This window comes from Asterias rubens, chromosome 20 (assembly GCF_902459465.1).
Source record: "Asterias rubens chromosome 20, eAstRub1.3, whole genome shotgun sequence".
Lineage (NCBI taxonomy): Eukaryota > Metazoa > Echinodermata > Asteroidea > Forcipulatida > Asteriidae > Asterias > Asterias rubens.
The window spans coordinates 2,620,979-2,638,972 of record NC_047081.1 but is presented as its reverse complement, the minus strand read 5'-3'; the positions used below and the strand labels follow the sequence as shown (position 1 = coordinate 2,638,972).

Sequence of the window (17,994 nt, the reverse complement as noted above, 5' to 3'; positions counted from 1 at the left end):
AAAAAATCATAAGGCTATAGCCTTGTGAACTTTTCGAAACAATCATAAGGCTATAGCCTTGTGAACTTTTCGAAAAAAATCATAAGGCTTGTGAACTTTTCGCAAAAAAAATCATAAGGCTATAGCCTTGTGAACTTTTCGAAACAATCATAAGGCTATAGCCTTGTGAACTTTTCGAAACAATCATAAGGCTATAGCCTTGTGAACTTTTCGAAACAATCATAAGGCTATAGCCTTGTGAACTTTTCGAAAAAAATCATAAGGCTTGTGAACTTTTCGAAACAATCATAAGGCTATAGCCTTGTGAACCTTTCGCAAAAAAAATCATAAGGCTATAGCCTTGTGAACTTTTCGAAACAATCATAAGGCTATAGCCTTGTGAACTTTTCGAAACAATCATAAGGCTATAGCCTTGTGAACTTTTCGAAAAAAATCATAAGGCTTGTGAACTTTTCGAAAAAAATCATAAGGCTATAAGCCTTGTGAACTTTTCGAAACAATCATAAGGCTATAGCCTTGTGAACTTTTCGAAACAATCATAAGGCTATAGCCTTGTGAACTTTTCGAAACAATCATAAGGCTATATAGCCTTGTGAACTTTTCGAAACAATCATAACTTTGTGAACTTTTTGAAAAAATCATCAGGCTATATGCAATTTGACAAGTTCACAAGGCTATAGCGTTGTAGACTTTTTCAAGCAAAAATTGACAAGACTTTTTCAAACAAACACTGAAAAGTTCACAAGGCTATAAGCCTTGTAGATTGACAAGTTCACAAGGCTATATATAGCCTTGTAGACCTTTTCAAGCAAAAATTGACAAGTTCACAAGGCCTTGTAGACTTTTTCAAACATAAACTGAAAAGTTCACAAGGCCTTGTAGACTTTTTCAAGCAAAATTTGACAAGTTTCACAAGACTGTAGCCTTGTAGACTTTTTCAAGCAAAATCAACAAGTTCACATTGTCTTATACCATCAACGTCTCCCCATTACTCGGCACCAAGATAGGTTTTATGCTAATAATTAGTTTGAGTAATTACCAATAGTGTCCAATCTGACAATATTACTCATGTTCCAGTGCTCATTAAAAAATAATCACTATGTACCGATGAGCCTATGTGTCTATGGTCTAAGCTTTTATAAGAGTTCATGTTTATACCAGGTATGTTATATAGGTTTTTCTGACAGCATTACCTCCACTTGTCTTGTCTTTCTGTTAGAATTTGTGGCATTTCTACTGCAAGATTGTCCCATCAAAATGTAACATTATATTTGCATAAGTTTTTTTGATATTTTGATTGGGCCACTCAGTAGATTTGTTTATGTTTCCCCTCAAACATTTCAAGACACTTACAGGCCACACGCATTAGGCATGCCTTAGAATAAATCATTGATTGCGCATGCGCAGGTGTCAAAAAGTTCAAAGGAAAAATAATATCGCTTCCTGGATGCACTTAAATGTCAAAAACACCTACAAAATGTACACTGTTGTTGATAAATTTGGTAAGAGAAAGGGATTCAACAAGTTAATGGTCAATCTGAGAAACAATTCATGCACAAACATTTCTCAAATTGTGTTTTTCAAATAATGATTTTTCTTCATGCGTATACATAACCGTTCAAAAAAGCTACAACTTTTTGAAATAATATTTTTACAGGTCAATTTTACATCTTCATTTCGGAGAACTAAAACAATCGAACGATTACAAAAACCAAACACTTTTAACCCAAGAATTTTGATTGCTTTCCACACTGACTTCACAATTCTACATAAACAAACTATTGGATAAGTCAGAGTCAGAGCCATTATATATGAAGAGACCATGCAAGTCTCACGCATAATTCAATAACTTTTGGTACCATGCACTTTGGTTCAACTTATATTGAAGGAAACAAACTTGTGCATTTTCAAAGGTCTCATGTTTTAATACGCACGCGACTTGCATGGGTTATACAAAGCTCTGGTCCTAGTCATACATGTATGTTTGAATTCTATAGATTATCTAAGTTTATTGTCCTAATGTAGTGTTAAAGGCAGTGGACACTATTCGTAATTACTCAAAATAATTATTAGCATAAGACCTTTCTTGGTGACGAGTAATGGGGAGAGGTTGATGGTATAACACATTGTGAGAAACGGCTCCCTCTGAAGTGCCTTAGTTTTCGAAAAAGAAGTAATTTTCCACGAATTTGATTTTGAGACCTCAGATTTAGAACTTGAGGTCTCGAAATCAACCCTCTAAACGTACACAACTTCGTGTGACTAGGGTCTTTTTTTCTTTCATTGCTATCTCGGAACTTTGATGACCGATTGAGCTAAAATTTTCACAGGTTTGTTATTTTATGCATATGTTGAGATACACCAACTGTGAAGACTAGTCTTTGACAATTACCAATAGTGTCCAGTGTCTTTAAATGGATATCACTTGTTTCACAGTAAAACTAACCTTGTTTGGTTACCACCGGAGCCTCTGTTTTAGAAAGAAATAGAAAACTCCACAGTGCATGAATACTCACACTGACCCTGGGTGCAGTAAATTGCACTACAAGGCATGCTTCAAATATCCTGCTCTCTGTCAAATCATTCAAAAACTGGGTACTTTACCTTGTCCAATTCTCAAATATGCCCAAGATATGCATATTTGATTACAATGTGACGCACAAGTTCATTGTTTTCTGGTGGGATTTGAGGTAATCTCTGTAGACCATCTGGAAACTATTTCTTGGTTGCGATGAAATAAATAACGAGGACAATAACAACCAGGAAGATGAAAGCCAGGAACACCATCAAAATACGATTCTGAATTATCCTGCAAAATCACAAACACACAAAAATCAAAATAAGGGTTTAATCAAAGATGCAAGGCCTGATTGTTTTTCAATATATTTGTTTACATTTCATTACAACATTTTCTTTATCTGAACAATTTTTTCAAGATGATGGTTCAAAGTAGAAAACAAACCCTACAAGTTTTCATAAACTTTATGTCCTTGACAGCCACAATGTACATAAAACAAGCAAAATTGTTTATATGTAGTTACTTGGCGTGGGTTGATGTTGACAACCGACAATATTATTTGATTTTGAATGAAAGAAAACCCACTATCATTGGCTGATTTGTTCGTACTCTCTTGAATCTATAAAATGCTCTAGAGTTAAAGTATATATTTAAATTTTGGGGTCATAAAACAAGCAAACTGTTTATACGTAGTTACTTGGTGTGGGTTGATGTTGACATCCGACAATATTTTATTTTGAATGAAAAAAACCCCACTATCATTGGCTGATTTGTTCGTGCTCTCTTGAATCTATAAATAGCTCTAGAGTTAAAGTATACATTTAAATTTTGGGGTCAAGCAGCTTTTAAATTTATTTGGTGAGTTATGAACAATTCACTTTTTTTAAAGGCAGTGGACACTTTTGGTAATTACTCAAAATAATTATCATCACAAAACCTTTCTTTATTACCAGTAATGGGGAGAGCTTGATAGTATAAAACATTGTGAGAAACAGCTCCCTCTGAAGTGCCATAGTTTTCAAGAAAGAAGTAATTTTCCACGAATTTGATTTCGAGACCTCAAGTTTAGAACTTGAGGTCTCGAAATCAAGCATCAGAAAGCACAAAACTTTGTGTGACAAGGGTGTTTTTTCCTTTCATTATTATCTCGCAACTTCTACAACCGATTGAGCTCAAATGTTCACAGCTTTGTTATTTTATGCATATGTTGAGATACACCAAGTGAGAAGACTGGTCTTTGACAATTACCAATAGTGGCCACTGTCTTTAAGTAACTGATCATTGATTCTAAAGCATCAAAGGTCTAGAAGATACAAACATTACTACACCTGTAAATCTGTTAGTATCAAGTGATAAACCACAAGAGGAACTGACTGAGTTAATTATTTAGCTGCAAATATGGGTAGATATGTAGCAAGACAAATTATGAGTGACATTAAAAGTCTTCATTGAAATTTGTCATTCTTTTGGGAGTATAATCAAGAAATACTGCATTTTGCTTTTAAAGACAGTGGACACTATTGGTAATTGTCAACACTAGCCTTCACAGTTGGTGCATCTCAACATATGCATAAAATAACAAACCTGTGAAAATTTGAGCTCAAATCGGTCATCGAAGTTGCGAGATAATAATGAAAGAAAAAAACACCCCTGTCACACGAAGTTGTGTGGGTTTAGATGGTTGATTTTGACACCTCAAGTTCTATATCTGAGGTCTCAAAATCAAATTCGTGGAAAATTACTTCTTTCTCGAAAACTATGTCATTTCAGAGGGAGCCATTTCTCACAATGTTTTATACTATCAACCTCTCCCCATTACTCATCACCAAAAAGGTTTTATGCCAATAATTATTTTGAGTAATTACCAATAGTGTCCACTGCCTGTAAGGTTATCAGTTTGTACGAGTTGAGGGTTGGATCTTTTAGTTTGTAGGCCTACTAGTTTGTTTTATAAGCAACAGTAATGGTTTTGACTTTTAATAAAGTGACAACGACAGATCATATCAGAAAGGGCGACAGAAACATATTTTTGCCTCATGATACTGTTACATTAGCTGACTATTTTTCATCAATGCAGTGATGTAATTTTGTATTCAAACAATAACCAAAAGGAAGATTCAAATTCATAAATGAACACTTTTAGTTGCAATTGATAGTGTAACATTTTAATTCTTGCCTACCAGTAATAATAGATAACAAACAACTGGGCCCAATTTCATAGCGCTGCTTAGCGGCCGATTTTGTGCTCACTGTGCAATTTCTATTTCATAGCGCTGCTAACCGTAAGCACACGAAAAGGCATGCTAACCTGCCGGTGCTTACGGCACAAAAATAAATGACATCACAGTGCAAATCCACGGTAAACATGCAATATGGCCGCCCAATTTTTCTGCTTACCTGTGAAATACGCTAAGGCTTAAGCAAATTTGCTTACTGTTAAGCAGCGCTATGAAATTGGGCCCTGGTTAAATCAGGAAAAAGAACAACTAAAAATTACCTACGCATCATTGCACTCAAAACTCTGGAGCTTTGCCCAACACCAGCATCAGTATCTCGTAACTGTGTACAAAATAGAGAAACATTTTGGACATAAGTCATGTCAGTAAGCAATTTCACTACCTCATTGGGTGCGTTCGTTTACCGTCCCTGGGTCGACCCCGGTGTGTGGCGTTTTTTTTCCAGGACGAACGTGAGTAATTATCTGCACACGTTCGTCCTGGAAAACAAAACCGCCACAAACCGGGGCTGACCCAGGGAAGCTAAACGAACACACCCAATGATTGATTGACATTGTTGATGAACATTATTTTTTAACAAACCTGTGAAAATTTGAGCTTAGTCGGTCATCGAAGTTGTGAGATAATAATTATGAAAGAAAAAAAACACCCTTGTCACACAAAGTTGTGTGCGTTTAGAGGGTTGATTTCGAGACCTCAAGTTCTAATATATGAGGTCTCGAAATCAAATTCGTGGAAAATTACTCAAAAACTATGGCACTTCAGAGGGAGCCGTTTCTCACAATGTTTTATACCAACAACATCTCTCCATTACTCATCACCAAGTAAGGTTTTATGCTAATAATGATGTTTAGTAATTTCCAATAGTGTCCACTGCCTTTACTGAAATGGATGGATTAGAAGTGTGAAAATCTTCAAAAATCTTTGACCCTTACAGACAGGATTGATCAGCCAGAATTGACCAATAACATCCCCTACTTTATACAAACAAAAGCCATTACAAAAAAAACGCAGCACAGTTGCTATGGTGATCAGGCTGTTTTACTCTAACGCATCACACAATATCACTGAATTTAAGAGGCATTTTTTGCAAATTGATTTCATATGTCACTGTCTTCCTTGGTATTGTACATTTTGATTTCAACAGATTCATTCAAACATTCATTTATTAAAAATGCACAGTTGACACACAAGCACGATGCCCTAGAAATTACATATCATTTTATACAAACATTGACTGCTTCGAGTGATATGGTTAAAACTACGACTCCCATAGTGATTTATTTTCCGAGACACAGCCGAGGGAAAATGGAACGGTCCAGGGATCACAGAGGGAGTCGTAGTTTTATCCATAGCACCACTTAAAGCAGTAAAATAAGGGAATAAAAAGGTAGCGCTTAGAAATAGAGTATGCGCATGCGCTTAGAAAAAGATTACGTGCTGTTACTAATAGCTATGAATTGCGCGTTCCGTGCCTGACATGCAGAAGCCAGCCAGTTATAAACAGGTCCAGCTGGTCATTATCAACTGTTTAAACACCCCCACAGGAAGCGCTCTCCACCAACAGGAGTAGCGAAACTGTCTGGGGTATTTATGGACATTTGTTTTATAACACCCCAACAGACTATTTATCATCTTCGTACACGTAACATTCGTACACGTGTTTCAGATACACAGATGCACAACTGATTGGGTTTGAGGTGGGTAAAAACATGATTGGTACTGCACGCCGTGTGTAGTTGTCGGACTATCACACGGCAAAACGATGAATGTTATTTTGTACTGTCCGTATACGGAGCGTGAAGCATTGAAACTCACAAGACGCACTGTCCAATAAAAACAGAGGAAGTAGTATACCACCCTCCAGTTGGAGCATCTGATTGGTGGATTATGGCGTACTTGAAGATAATAAATAATGTCTCCTTCATGAGAACAGGGCCCAATTTCATAGAGCTGCTAAGCACAAAAGTTTGCAAAGCATGAAATTTCTTCCCTGATAAAAACAGGATTACCAGCCAAATTTCCGTTTGTTACATAGTGCTTGTTACTGGTATTCAGCTTTTGTTTGCTTATCCTGAAAATCATTGGTTGGTAAACCTGTTTGTATCAAGGAAGAAATTTCATTCTAAGCAAATTTTTGTGCATAGCAGCTCTATGAAATTGGCCCGATGTTATCACATTAACAAGCATTTTCCTTCTCACTTACTCTGGCTCTGGATCTTTGTATTTTTTCACGGTCTCGTTGCAGATTGTCAAGGATTCCTTGTCCAAGTTGCTCTAAAAGGAAAGTATATAAGAGAAATCATTGTAAAATATGTAGTTCAATGAACATGTAGTTAGCTAGTTTTAAAGATGCTATGTCAGATTTTTGGCCGATTTGACGCAACAATAGGTATTTTGATGGGAGTCGAGAAAGTTACAAGCTTTCCTTTGAGCCATTGCCTGAAAAAGTCTGCCAATTATTAGTAGCAGTGAAGCAAAGTGATCAAAATTAGTTTTTGTCCCGACATATATCACGTGACCAATTCTTATGTGTTTTATAAGAAACGTTTTATTTTTTTCATGGTTCCTGACCATTAAAAGTAAAAGTTAAACTTTTTTTCGTTAGAGCGGGTGATACTCTTTGAAATACCGTTCACTCCGAAAAAATCTATTTCTTAATGTTTGGGGCCAAAAATCTGCCATAGCATCTTAAACTGGAAGTTGACACGCAAACCTTTCATAAACCAGATATCAGATGCCTGATAAGAAGTTTGAAGGTTGTAAATGTTGCAAGCTTTTGGTAGACACGTAAGGCTACAGGACTTTGGTGTCATAAATGTATTATTTGAAAAAGCTCAGATGTCCAACTGTGAACGAGGCACTGCACACACATTCAAAGCTTTAAAGGCAGTGGACACTATTGGTATTTACTCAAAATAATTATTAGCATAGAACCTTTCTTGGTGACGAGTAATGGGGAGAGGTTGATGGTATAAAACATTGTGAGAAATGGCTCCCTCTGAGGTGACATAGCTTTCGAGAAAGAAGTAATTTTCCACGAATTTTATTTCGAGACCTCAAATTTAGAACTCGAGGTCTCGAAATCAACCATCTAAATGCATGCAACTTCGTGTGACAAGGGTGTTTTTTTCTTTCATTATTATCTCGCAAGTTTGATGACCGATTGAGCTCAAATTTTCACAGGTTTGTTATTTTATGCTTATGTTGAGATACATATGGAACAAGGACATACACCTACACTGGAGTTGAACCTTTCCTACTCCTAGATAGATGGATCTTATGGAACAAGGACATACACCTACACTGGAGTTGAACCTTTCCCATTCCTAGATAGATGGATCTTATGGAACACGGACATACACCCACACTGGAGTTGAACCTTTCCCACTCCTAGATAGATGGATCTTATGGAACAAGGACATACACCCACACTGGAGTTGAACCTTTCCCACTCCTAGATAAATGGATCTTATGGAACAAGGACATACACCCACACTGGAGTTGAACCTTTCCTACTCATAGATAGATGGATCTCATGGAACAAGGACATACACCTACACTGGAGTTGAACCTTTCCTATTCCTAGATAGATGGATCTTATGGAACAAGGACATACACCTTTACTGGAGTTGAACCTTTCCCACTCCTAGATAGATGGATCTTATGGAACAAGGACATACACCTACACTGGAGTTGAACCTTTCCTACTCCTAGATAGATGGATCTTATGGAACAAGGACATACACCTACACTGGAGTTGAACCTTTCCCATTCCTAAATAGATGGATCTTATGGAACAAGGACATACACCTACACTGGAGTTGAACCTTTCCCACTCCTAGATAGATGGATCTTATGGAACAAGGACATACACCCACACTGGAGTTGAACCTTTCCTACTCCTAGATAGATGGATCTTATGGAACAAGGACATACACCCACACTGGAGTTGAACCTTTCCTATTCCTAGATAGATGGATCTTATGGAACAAGGACATACACCCACACTGGAGTTGAACCTTTCCCACTCCTAGATAGATGGATCTTATGGAACAAGGACATACACCTACACTGGAGTTGAACCTTTCCTACTCCTAGATAGATGGATCTTATGGAACAAGGACATACACCTACACTGGAGTTGAACCTTTCCTACTCCTAGATAGATGGATCTTATGGAACAAGGACATACACCTACACTGGAGTTGAACCTTTCCCACTCCTAGATAGATGGATCTTATGGAACAAGGACATACACCTACACTGGAGTTGAACCTTTCCTACTCCTAGATAGATGGATCTTATGGAACAAGGACATACACCTACACTGGAGTTGAACCTTTCCCACTCCTAGATAGATGGATCTTATGGAATAAGGACATACACCTACACTGGAGTTGAACCTTTCCTACTCCTAGATAGATGGATCTTATGGAACAAGGACATACACCTATACTGGAGTTGAACCTTTCCCACTCCTAGATAGATGGATCTTATGGAACAAGGACATACACCTACACTGGAGTTGAACCTTTCCCACTCCTAGATAGATGGATCTTATGGAACAAGGACATACACCTTTACTGGAGTTGAACCTTTCCTACTCCTAGATAGATGGATCATATGGAACAAGGACATACACCTACACTGGAGTTGAACCTTTCCCACTCCTAGATAGATGGATCTTATGGAACAAGGACATACACCTACACTGGAGTTGAACTTTTCCCACTCCTAGATAGATGGATCTTATGGAACAAGGACAGATACAATATTTAAACCCTTGCTTTGTCGCAGTCTTGTAAACAGTTGTAGCATGACATACCTGTTTCTACAGTCATCTTGTAACCAGCGTCCAGCTTCTTGCCTGAACGCTCTAACCTCTCAGTGTTATCCAGTAGTCTTGCTCTCTAAATATAAAACGAAAAGGGACAAATAAAGATTAACAAGTCTCTGAAAACAGGAATGAAAGCAATTTTGTTTGAAGCTTTGCATAATGTTGAAAAGTAAGATGAAAGTATAAAAATAAAAAGCCAACTCGAGGGAACAACTATGTGACAATCTCTTCTGTGGGAGTGTTTACTATGTTTGCTCCATTCTCCTGAAGACGAGCAGAGTATACTGTTCACAGACAACACCGCTTCTTTCTCAGAGCAAACACTCCCACAAAAGAGATTTTCACTTGGTTGACATTAGTTGTTCCCGCGGTTTACTGTTTGTTAATAGTATCTTAGGAATGCAAGTAGTTATTCATATTAAAACCAGTTCAAATTAATTTGGGGGCTTTAGACTGAATATCTAGATCACACAACCGGATTGAAAGTTACCAAGTAACCGAAAAGCTGATTTTGCGCAGAGCTAGTGTGAAAGCGAAGCTGTTTGTATCCGTGTTAAAATTTTACCGAACCAGCACGGACCCTATCCGGATAAGGTTAGACAGGGATCCATCGAAGGCCGATGGTGTGAAAAGGCATTAAGTTGTATTCATACTATGGCCAATATAAATTAATTGTTTAAAGCCATTTGACCCTTTCGGTAAACAGTGTTGTCCAAGGCCCACACTTTGTGTACCACAACTTCTATATCAAATAACAAACCTGTGAAAATTTAGGCTCAATCGGTCATCGGAGTCGGGAGAAAACAACGGAAAAACCCACCCTTGTTTCCGCGCGTTTCGCCGTGTCATGACATGTGTTTAAAATAAATCCGTAATTCTCGTTAACGAGAATTTATATTGTTTTGCTGTTTTCTCAAAAAGTAAAGCATTTCATGGAATAATATTTCAAGAGAAGTCTTTCACCATTGCCTTCTGTAAACCCTGTAAGTTATTTGCAAATCTGTGAACTTTTTTTTTTTTTCTGAACCGAAAGGGTCCAATGGCTTTAACCTCATCTACATGTACTGACCTGATCTTCTGATTGTCTCCCATCATCAAGTCCAAGAAGCTCATCTCTCGATGCTTCTCCATCTCGGAATGCAATCTTGGCCTTCCTCTGCGTAAATAAACAAAACCACTTGACAAAGGCTACGCTTCATTAACCACTTGGTGCTACGATTTCTTAAGTTTTCAGTGCTCAGCCGTCGATTTCACCAAACTCTTCCTAGGATTAAGGATTAATCCTAGCATTTCATGAAATCGGCTGCCGAATATGGATTTTTTTTTGTTAACTTACAAAATAATTTTTTTTTGAAAAGTTTGTTGTCAATGAGACCCTGACTTACAGAGAAAGACAATATAATGTTTTCTTAAAATAAATCAGGATTTCTGTTCTCTTTTAAAGACACTGGACACTATTAGTAATTTGTCAAAGACCAGTCCTCTCACTTGGTGAATCTCAACATATGCATAAAATAACAAACCTGTTAAAATTTGAGCTCAAACGGTCGTCGAAGTTGCGAGATAATAATGAAAGAAAAAACACCCTTGTCACACAAAGTTGTGTGCTTTCAGATGCTTGATTTCGAGACCTCAAATTCTAAACTTGAGGTCTCGAAATAAAATTCGTGGAAAATTACTTCTTTCTCAAAAACTATATACTTCAGAGGGAGTCGTTTCTCAAAATGTTTTATACCATCAACTTCTCCCCATTACTGGTTACCAAGTAAGGTTTTATGCTAATAATTATTTTGAGTAATTACCAATAGTGTCCACTGCCTTTAAGAAAGTATGAGATGAGTTCACCATAAATCGCTAAAAATGGTTGTAAGCCACGCCCAATAATCATCCATGGTATGCTGGAATTATGGATCACTTGGACTAAGGCCGTGTCCGAATTGGCGATTTTGGTTACAGCTACGGCTAGATCAGCGCGTCTGTCAGTGTTGAAGAATAGCAGACGCGCGCGCCCTAGCCGTAGCTGTAGCCGAAGTCGCCAATTCGGACACAACCTTACTTTCTATTGAGCCACTTGGCAGGTTTTGATGCATAGATCAATGGACAATATGTCAAATGTGTGTGTACTTTTAAAGAGCCAATAAAGGATGATCTCAATATGTCAACTGTTACCTTTTAATGACCGAAATAGACATCGCAGATACCGGTTAATAACCATTTTACTCTCAAAACTTGCATTTGGTAATAAATAACTTGAGACAAAAATGCACCCAGCCGCGCGGCTTTTTCAGCCGAGAGTCAAAAACGGCTTATCTATTATAATGACCCTGGACGCCAGTGACGATTTTCCCCTATTGGTTTTGAACACAGTTCTCCAGCTTTGGCATTTCCACACTAAATACCACCCACTGATGTCACGATTCCTTTGTCGCGCGGGCTTGTTTGACCCCACATTTTTCAGAAATTTGGCTTTAAGCATTCTGGAGAAAAACCTATTTTTACCATGTTTAACGTGAGGTAAGAGACTCGTTATATTTTTTATGTTTCCTGGATGGACTGCAGCTGTTGGAAAACTGTAATATATTTAAGATCATCCTTTGTTGGCTGTTTCAATGTAATTGTGTCAAACTCTACCATACTAGCCATTCTAGCAACCAGTGATATTAACAGGTCGCTAAATATCATTTAAATACTAGCCTTTTTTTTAAGGCATGTGAAGCAGTGCATTCTGGATTATAATTCTCTTTTTGTAAGAGTAAAATTGTTATTAACTGATATCTGCGATGTCTACTCGACCATACAAAGAAAGAAATATTAAGAGCAATTTAGAGTGGCACACTAAACTGTCATGTTTTGTTGTCAGGGGTGTGCATACAATAAGCTTGGGCGATACCGTGATATTATCGAATATCACGATATTAATTTGGAAACGATTTCGATATCGGATCGATTTGGTTTTAGTCGAAATCGCGATATCAATCAAGTATCACAATATCGCGTTGGATTTCCTAGCTGAGACATCTTGCACCCCATAGGTTTGGAGTAAAACCAGAAGAATAGGTCATAAGAACACCTCGCTTATGATACGACTGTCTCTTCTACAACTTTCACTGGGAGTTTGAAGACTGATGATGTCAAATTTAATTGATCGCGATTATATCGAATATCGCGATATATTGTCGGCGATACGTGTATCGTGAATAAAATAAATCGATATAGCCCAAGCTTAGGCCGTGTCCGAAACGGCGACTTCGGCTACAGCTACGGCTAGATCGCGCGCGTCTGCTATTCTACAACACTGGTAGACGCGCTGATCTAGACGTAGCGGTAGCCGAAGTCGTCGTTTCGGACACGGCCTTAGTATACAAGTCTGATATTTAAGCATATTACCAGATCTTTCTCTAGTCTGGTGAGTTCAGTCTCATAGCTTCGCAATCGTGTACTGTATCTCTGACGATCTGTCGATGGAATGCTTCGAATCTCGAGGTCCATCTGCTCTAACTGTGTCATAAAGAAACAAATATTGATGTTCAGATAGATTTGTAAGCACGGTTAAGAAGTGATAACAGGAGACGGGATAATTATATAATATTGGATGGCTTTGAGGGGGATACAATAATATATTGCACAAGCTATAATATTGCACGAGTCGAAGACAAGTGCAGCATGGTCATACATGTAGCTCGTGCAATATATTCTTATATCCCCCCAAAAAAGCCATCCAATATTATTATTATGTATATCTGGCTGAGGACTTGATCAAAGCAACACTACCTATTTTGGCTCCAGATTCCAGATTTTCAAATTGAATTTACAATTTTTGACAAAACACCAGCTTATCTACTCTAAATTCGTTGGAAGGTTATTTTCCGTCAGGAAAGCTCTCAGAACAATCGTTTTGTAGCCTTGTGTTTTCTGCGTCTTTGTTCTTCAAAAGTTTTTCAAACTCCTCATTGGAAATTCAAAGCGAATCACGCGCCGCTAGTCTAGTAGAAGCAGCCATTGTTGTTGATTATTATCTGCAGCTCCGTTCACTGGTTAACAACAGTAAGCGCGCGCTCTTGACTATATGGGAACCAGCGAAACTTGTTAAAATGCCCAGATGGAGCAATATTGAAGCAATATTGCTCCATCCGGGAACTTTTACTGACACAATATTGCTGTCATACGCGTACTTTTTACGAAAGCATTCAATACGCTCATATATTTTTGCCTCTGGAAGCCCGCTATAAATATTAATAATACATAATAAGACACGAAATATGTTTTAAAAGTGTATGTTGGAGTGGATGGCATAGTTCACTAGGTACACTGTTACGCATGTACCTCTTGTCATCTTAGTGACAGCGAGTACGCAACAGAGTTGACGTTGAAGCAGTACTTTTGTATGTAATAAATGCATTGAAATGAAAATTTTGCATGCAGTCTTTAATTTGCATTATTGCTTGATTTTGATGACAATTGTGTCCCATCTCATTACATTTTCAAGATCGCGGTGATCGGCATAGTCTTCGTAACATCTTAGGGCTGTGTAAATGAGGTATAAGGTATAGTAATGGGGAGTATACTACGTAGTAATATTTCATAACACTTCAGAGTATTTTGTGATGTAAGTGAGTAATATGGATGCCCTATTTCGCAATTGACAGCAAGTGTTGACACATTTCCACAACCTTGATACTTACCAGTTCCCTTGCCTCATCAATCTGCCTTTCTGCTGAACAACTCTGCTGTTTTTTCTCATCTAGAAAGGAATACAAAAAAACACTCATCATATTGGTCATCTTTAAAAGAAAAAGGTATTAATGTAAACTGTATGCCTGGGGGTCATTCTGTGTTAAATCACCCCCAAAATGCAATTTTAAACCCTACCCTCCTCAAATTTGCTCAAATAACCATTCGGTCAAATTACATACTTTGCATAGAAATAGGCAAGTAGGGCAACTTTGAGTGGAGCTTGACAGCAAGCCAAAAACATTACATCTCTAAATTTTGTGTAAAGTGGAGAAAACATAATATGGTGGTAACTTCTCGCGAAAGTTCATCTCCATATAACACGACCACAAGGTCAAAGTAGATGTCAAAAGGTTATCAAACCTAAACGTGTCCTACAAAAAATGTTATGGCAGATTTGGAAAGCTTCTGACCCAATGGTTACCGATTTATGGTTGTTTGAATAACAGGGGTCAACTGTGAATTTTGACCAGAATCAACGAGAAAGAGCATGCCGTAGCGTGAAAACCGTTTATCGAATGTCCAGAGCTAAACTTTGAGCTTGTTGAGCCAAGATTACCCCATAAACCAAGTTTGAGCAAAGAGGGTAGGATTTAACACAGGAGGGTTACGTTATCGCAACTAAACACATACACACCCTGACCACAGGCACATACACCTGTAGGCTCACCACAAGAGAAGGGCAGAGGTTTGCATTCTTGAATTTGTTAATTATATAAGATTATACATTAGGCCTACTGCTCAAGACTGAGCAGTACATCTTATAAATATAATTACAAAATAACTTCAATCAACATGTTTTTTGACAACATAAATTCGCCCTTCTCAAAAAGATTGAACTTTTATATAACACCCAAGCAGATCCTCCCCATTTGATTGGAGGATTGTCCGTCACGTGTAAGCAAATAAAAGTACTATTGCACGCCGAGTCACTCACCGTGCATTTTTTGTTCCATCCGAAAAGTACTAAATTGCACGCTGAGCAAAAAACATCACTGCGTGTGCGTTTCTTTGGTAACGCAGTCAGTGTTACTGCAAGGAACAATGCATTCGGCAACTGCGTGTCTCAAAATAGCTGTACAGAACGCACATTGTCAAACAGGCCGACCCAAAAGAAACGCAGGCCTGATACTTCATGGAGGCAACGGAGGCGATTGCCTCCGTTGCCCCTTGCCCTTGCCTTGGTGACCTTGAAATGCTCCAGTAGAAATTTACAACTTCCTCATAGGGTGCCAAAGAGAAAATTCCTTGGTGCCCTTACCCTTTCAAAAACGAAGCATACAGGCCTGGAAACGGGTGTTATTCCTCCGTTGCCCCTTGCCCTTGCCTTGGTGACCTTGAAATGCTCCAGTAGAAATTTACAACTTCCTCATAGGGTGCCAAAGAGAAAATTCCTTGGTGCCCTTACCCTTTCACAAACGAAGCATACAGGCCTGGAAACGGGTGTTATTCCACAATTAGATATTGTGGGCCTACGCTTTGTTCGTTGTGAAAGTTGTACCCTCTACTAGTCTAATCAACAAAATCACAAAGATCTACTTGGATGTTATATAAAACAAATAATGAATGTTTTTCATTCGTGCAATACTGCAAATAATGTTCATTCGTTGAAAGATAAACTGTTCCATTTAACTCAGCTCCGCCTCGTTGAATAGAACATTCCATCTTTCAACTCATGAACATATACACACCATTGCACTCATAAACATTCATTTTTTGTATAACATTCCTGAGCTTGTAGTTTTTTTAGCTCAGAAAATGTTAGGGGGACATGATCAAAAGTGGATCAGGCATCAAACGGTACTTGCTCACAAAATAATAGTTGCGATAACGTAACTAACAAAATAATGAAAAATAAGTAGCAGTACTAACCATGCTAACTACAATGTTATGTTAGTTAGGCAATTTGTAGGTAGCCAATAGACCTTATGCATTGACGTCATCCAGCCGCCATCTTTGAGGTCAAACGGTGACGAAACAATCAAAACGCACATAGATTGACCAATGAACAATCTCCTTTTGACCTCAATGCGGGGGCGCCGTACTGAAATGACGTGCATAAGGTCTATTGAACAATGGAAATTCAAGCAGGTAGATACTCTAGTTGCGATAACGTAACCCTCCTCCCGACAGTAGGGGGGTTACGTTATTGCAACTAGCAGATCCTAATCCTAACATCTATTATATGATTATGAAAATAAAACTTTTTTTAAACTTACTTCCACTCAACTGTGGTATTTTGTTGATTTTAGTAGTTATTTCAGCTGAGATGGAAGCAAACTGATGTTCAAATTCCTCCATGGCACTCACAGTTGATGCCATTTCACAAGACGAATGGTCAGTCAATGGTTGGTTAAATCTGGTCCAGAGAGAGATCAGTAGTACAAGGGAAGGGGTTCATGTAGATTGTATTGTAGTGTAGAATAGAACGTGTATGCGGATACTCAGCTCAGCAGTGACGACCCAATTAACAAAGAAATCATCAGGATTCACAGGGAGTTCCTGTCACCAGGTCACAGTATCATTTAAATGTAGTTGTACAAAGAAGTAGTAGCACAGTTCCTTTCTGTACGGTTTGAAGCTAGCTGAGATTAGAACTGGTCGTTACCAATGATCATTCATGGACCATCCAAGCAAGCCTTGCCGTGTCCAGAGACATCCGACTACTGTCACTGATGAGACTGATGATGAGAGTAGACCATCATGCACGACCCACGTTCAGAACGAGTACACTGTACTGTAGATAGATGTAGGTACTGTAGTCAAGTCCACAACATCATAACATGGAGGTTACAATAACCCGTCCGTAAAAACCTTCTTTATTTGGAACACACGAACATGTCGAACAATTGCTTCCTTGTATTGTAATGAAAACAACTGTTTATGAAAACAACTGCTCATCATTCGACATTAACGGTACCATACGTATTAGAAAAGTAGGAAAATTAGTATATGCCATCAGTCGTGTACATACGTTTAATCGCGTCAGTGATGAATTTTCACCGGCTCGGAGGACGCCACCTATTGACGTGTAATGCAAAAAAAATAAGTGATTATGTCGAAAACCAATCGAGGGGTGTGGAGACGTGTCATGGGTTTCAAGTGGGATAATAATCAAAAACAAAATTACTTTTTTTGTTAAATCACACAACCTTTTTGAAAGACACTTGCACTTCATCGTGTGTTGAAATCTTAAAAGTTTTGGTAGTCTTACGTTGCGAGAGATCGTCCGCCATTTTGCAGTGGTAATAATTATGCTAGTTGCGATAACGTAACCCTCCTCCAGACTGATCTTCGGACAATTACCTAAAGTGTGACGTGCCCAATGTCAAGACACTGGACACTATTGGTATTGTCAAAGACTAGTCTTCACAGTTGGTGTGGTCTCAACATTTATGCATATAAAAACAAACCTCTGAAAATTTGAGCTCAATCGGTCGTTGAAGTCGGGAGATATTAATGAAAGAGAAAAAAACACCCTTGTCGCTCCATAGTCACGCCTCAAAATATTCTAAATCTAAGGTCTCGAAATCAAATCTGGGAAAATTACTTCTTTCTTGAAAAACTACGTTACTTCAGAGGGAGCTGTTTCTCACAATGTTTTATATCTCTCCCCATTACTCGTAATCAAAGAAAGGTTTTATGAAAATAGCTATCATGAGTAATTA

General features: G+C 38.1%; 1 protein-coding gene across 2 annotated transcripts; it reads right to left on the bottom strand.

The window, feature by feature from the left end:
- Positions 1 to 2,348: 2,348 nt before the first annotated feature.
- On the bottom strand, positions 2,349 to 17,331 carry LOC117303828 (vesicle transport through interaction with t-SNAREs homolog 1A-like). 2 transcript variants are annotated; one of them, XM_033788212.1, is made up of 8 exons: positions 16,546 to 17,331; positions 14,278 to 14,336; positions 12,983 to 13,093; positions 10,665 to 10,751; positions 9,584 to 9,668; positions 6,962 to 7,032; positions 5,016 to 5,077; positions 2,349 to 2,809 (listed from the first exon to the last, which is right to left on the bottom strand). In XM_033788212.1, the coding sequence occupies exons 1-8, from the start codon at positions 16,646 to 16,648 to the stop codon at positions 2,716 to 2,718; spliced, it is 672 nt and encodes a 223-aa protein (XP_033644103.1). In that variant the 5' UTR covers positions 16,649 to 17,331; the 3' UTR covers positions 2,349 to 2,715. The 2 variants fall into 2 exon arrangements, with proteins under 2 accessions (XP_033644103.1, XP_033644104.1); XM_033788213.1 differs by having other exon boundaries at positions 2,730 to 2,809; positions 5,020 to 5,077.
- Positions 17,332 to 17,994: the final 663 nt, after the last annotated feature.

Bases quoted from the DNA above. Each gene is read 5' to 3' on its own strand.
- LOC117303828 (XM_033788212.1), bottom strand. From the start codon at position 16,648: ATGGCATCAACTGTGAGTGCCATGGAGGAATTTGAACATCAGTTTGCT. The intron at 13,094-14,277 runs GTAAGTATCAAG...TTTATGACACAG, and splicing joins TTGATGAGGCAAGGGAACTG to TTAGAGCAGATGGACCTCGA. The intron at 2,810-5,015 runs GTAATTTTTAGT...GTGATTTTGCAG, and splicing joins TTGAGTGCAATGATGCGTAG to GATAATTCAGAATCGTATTT.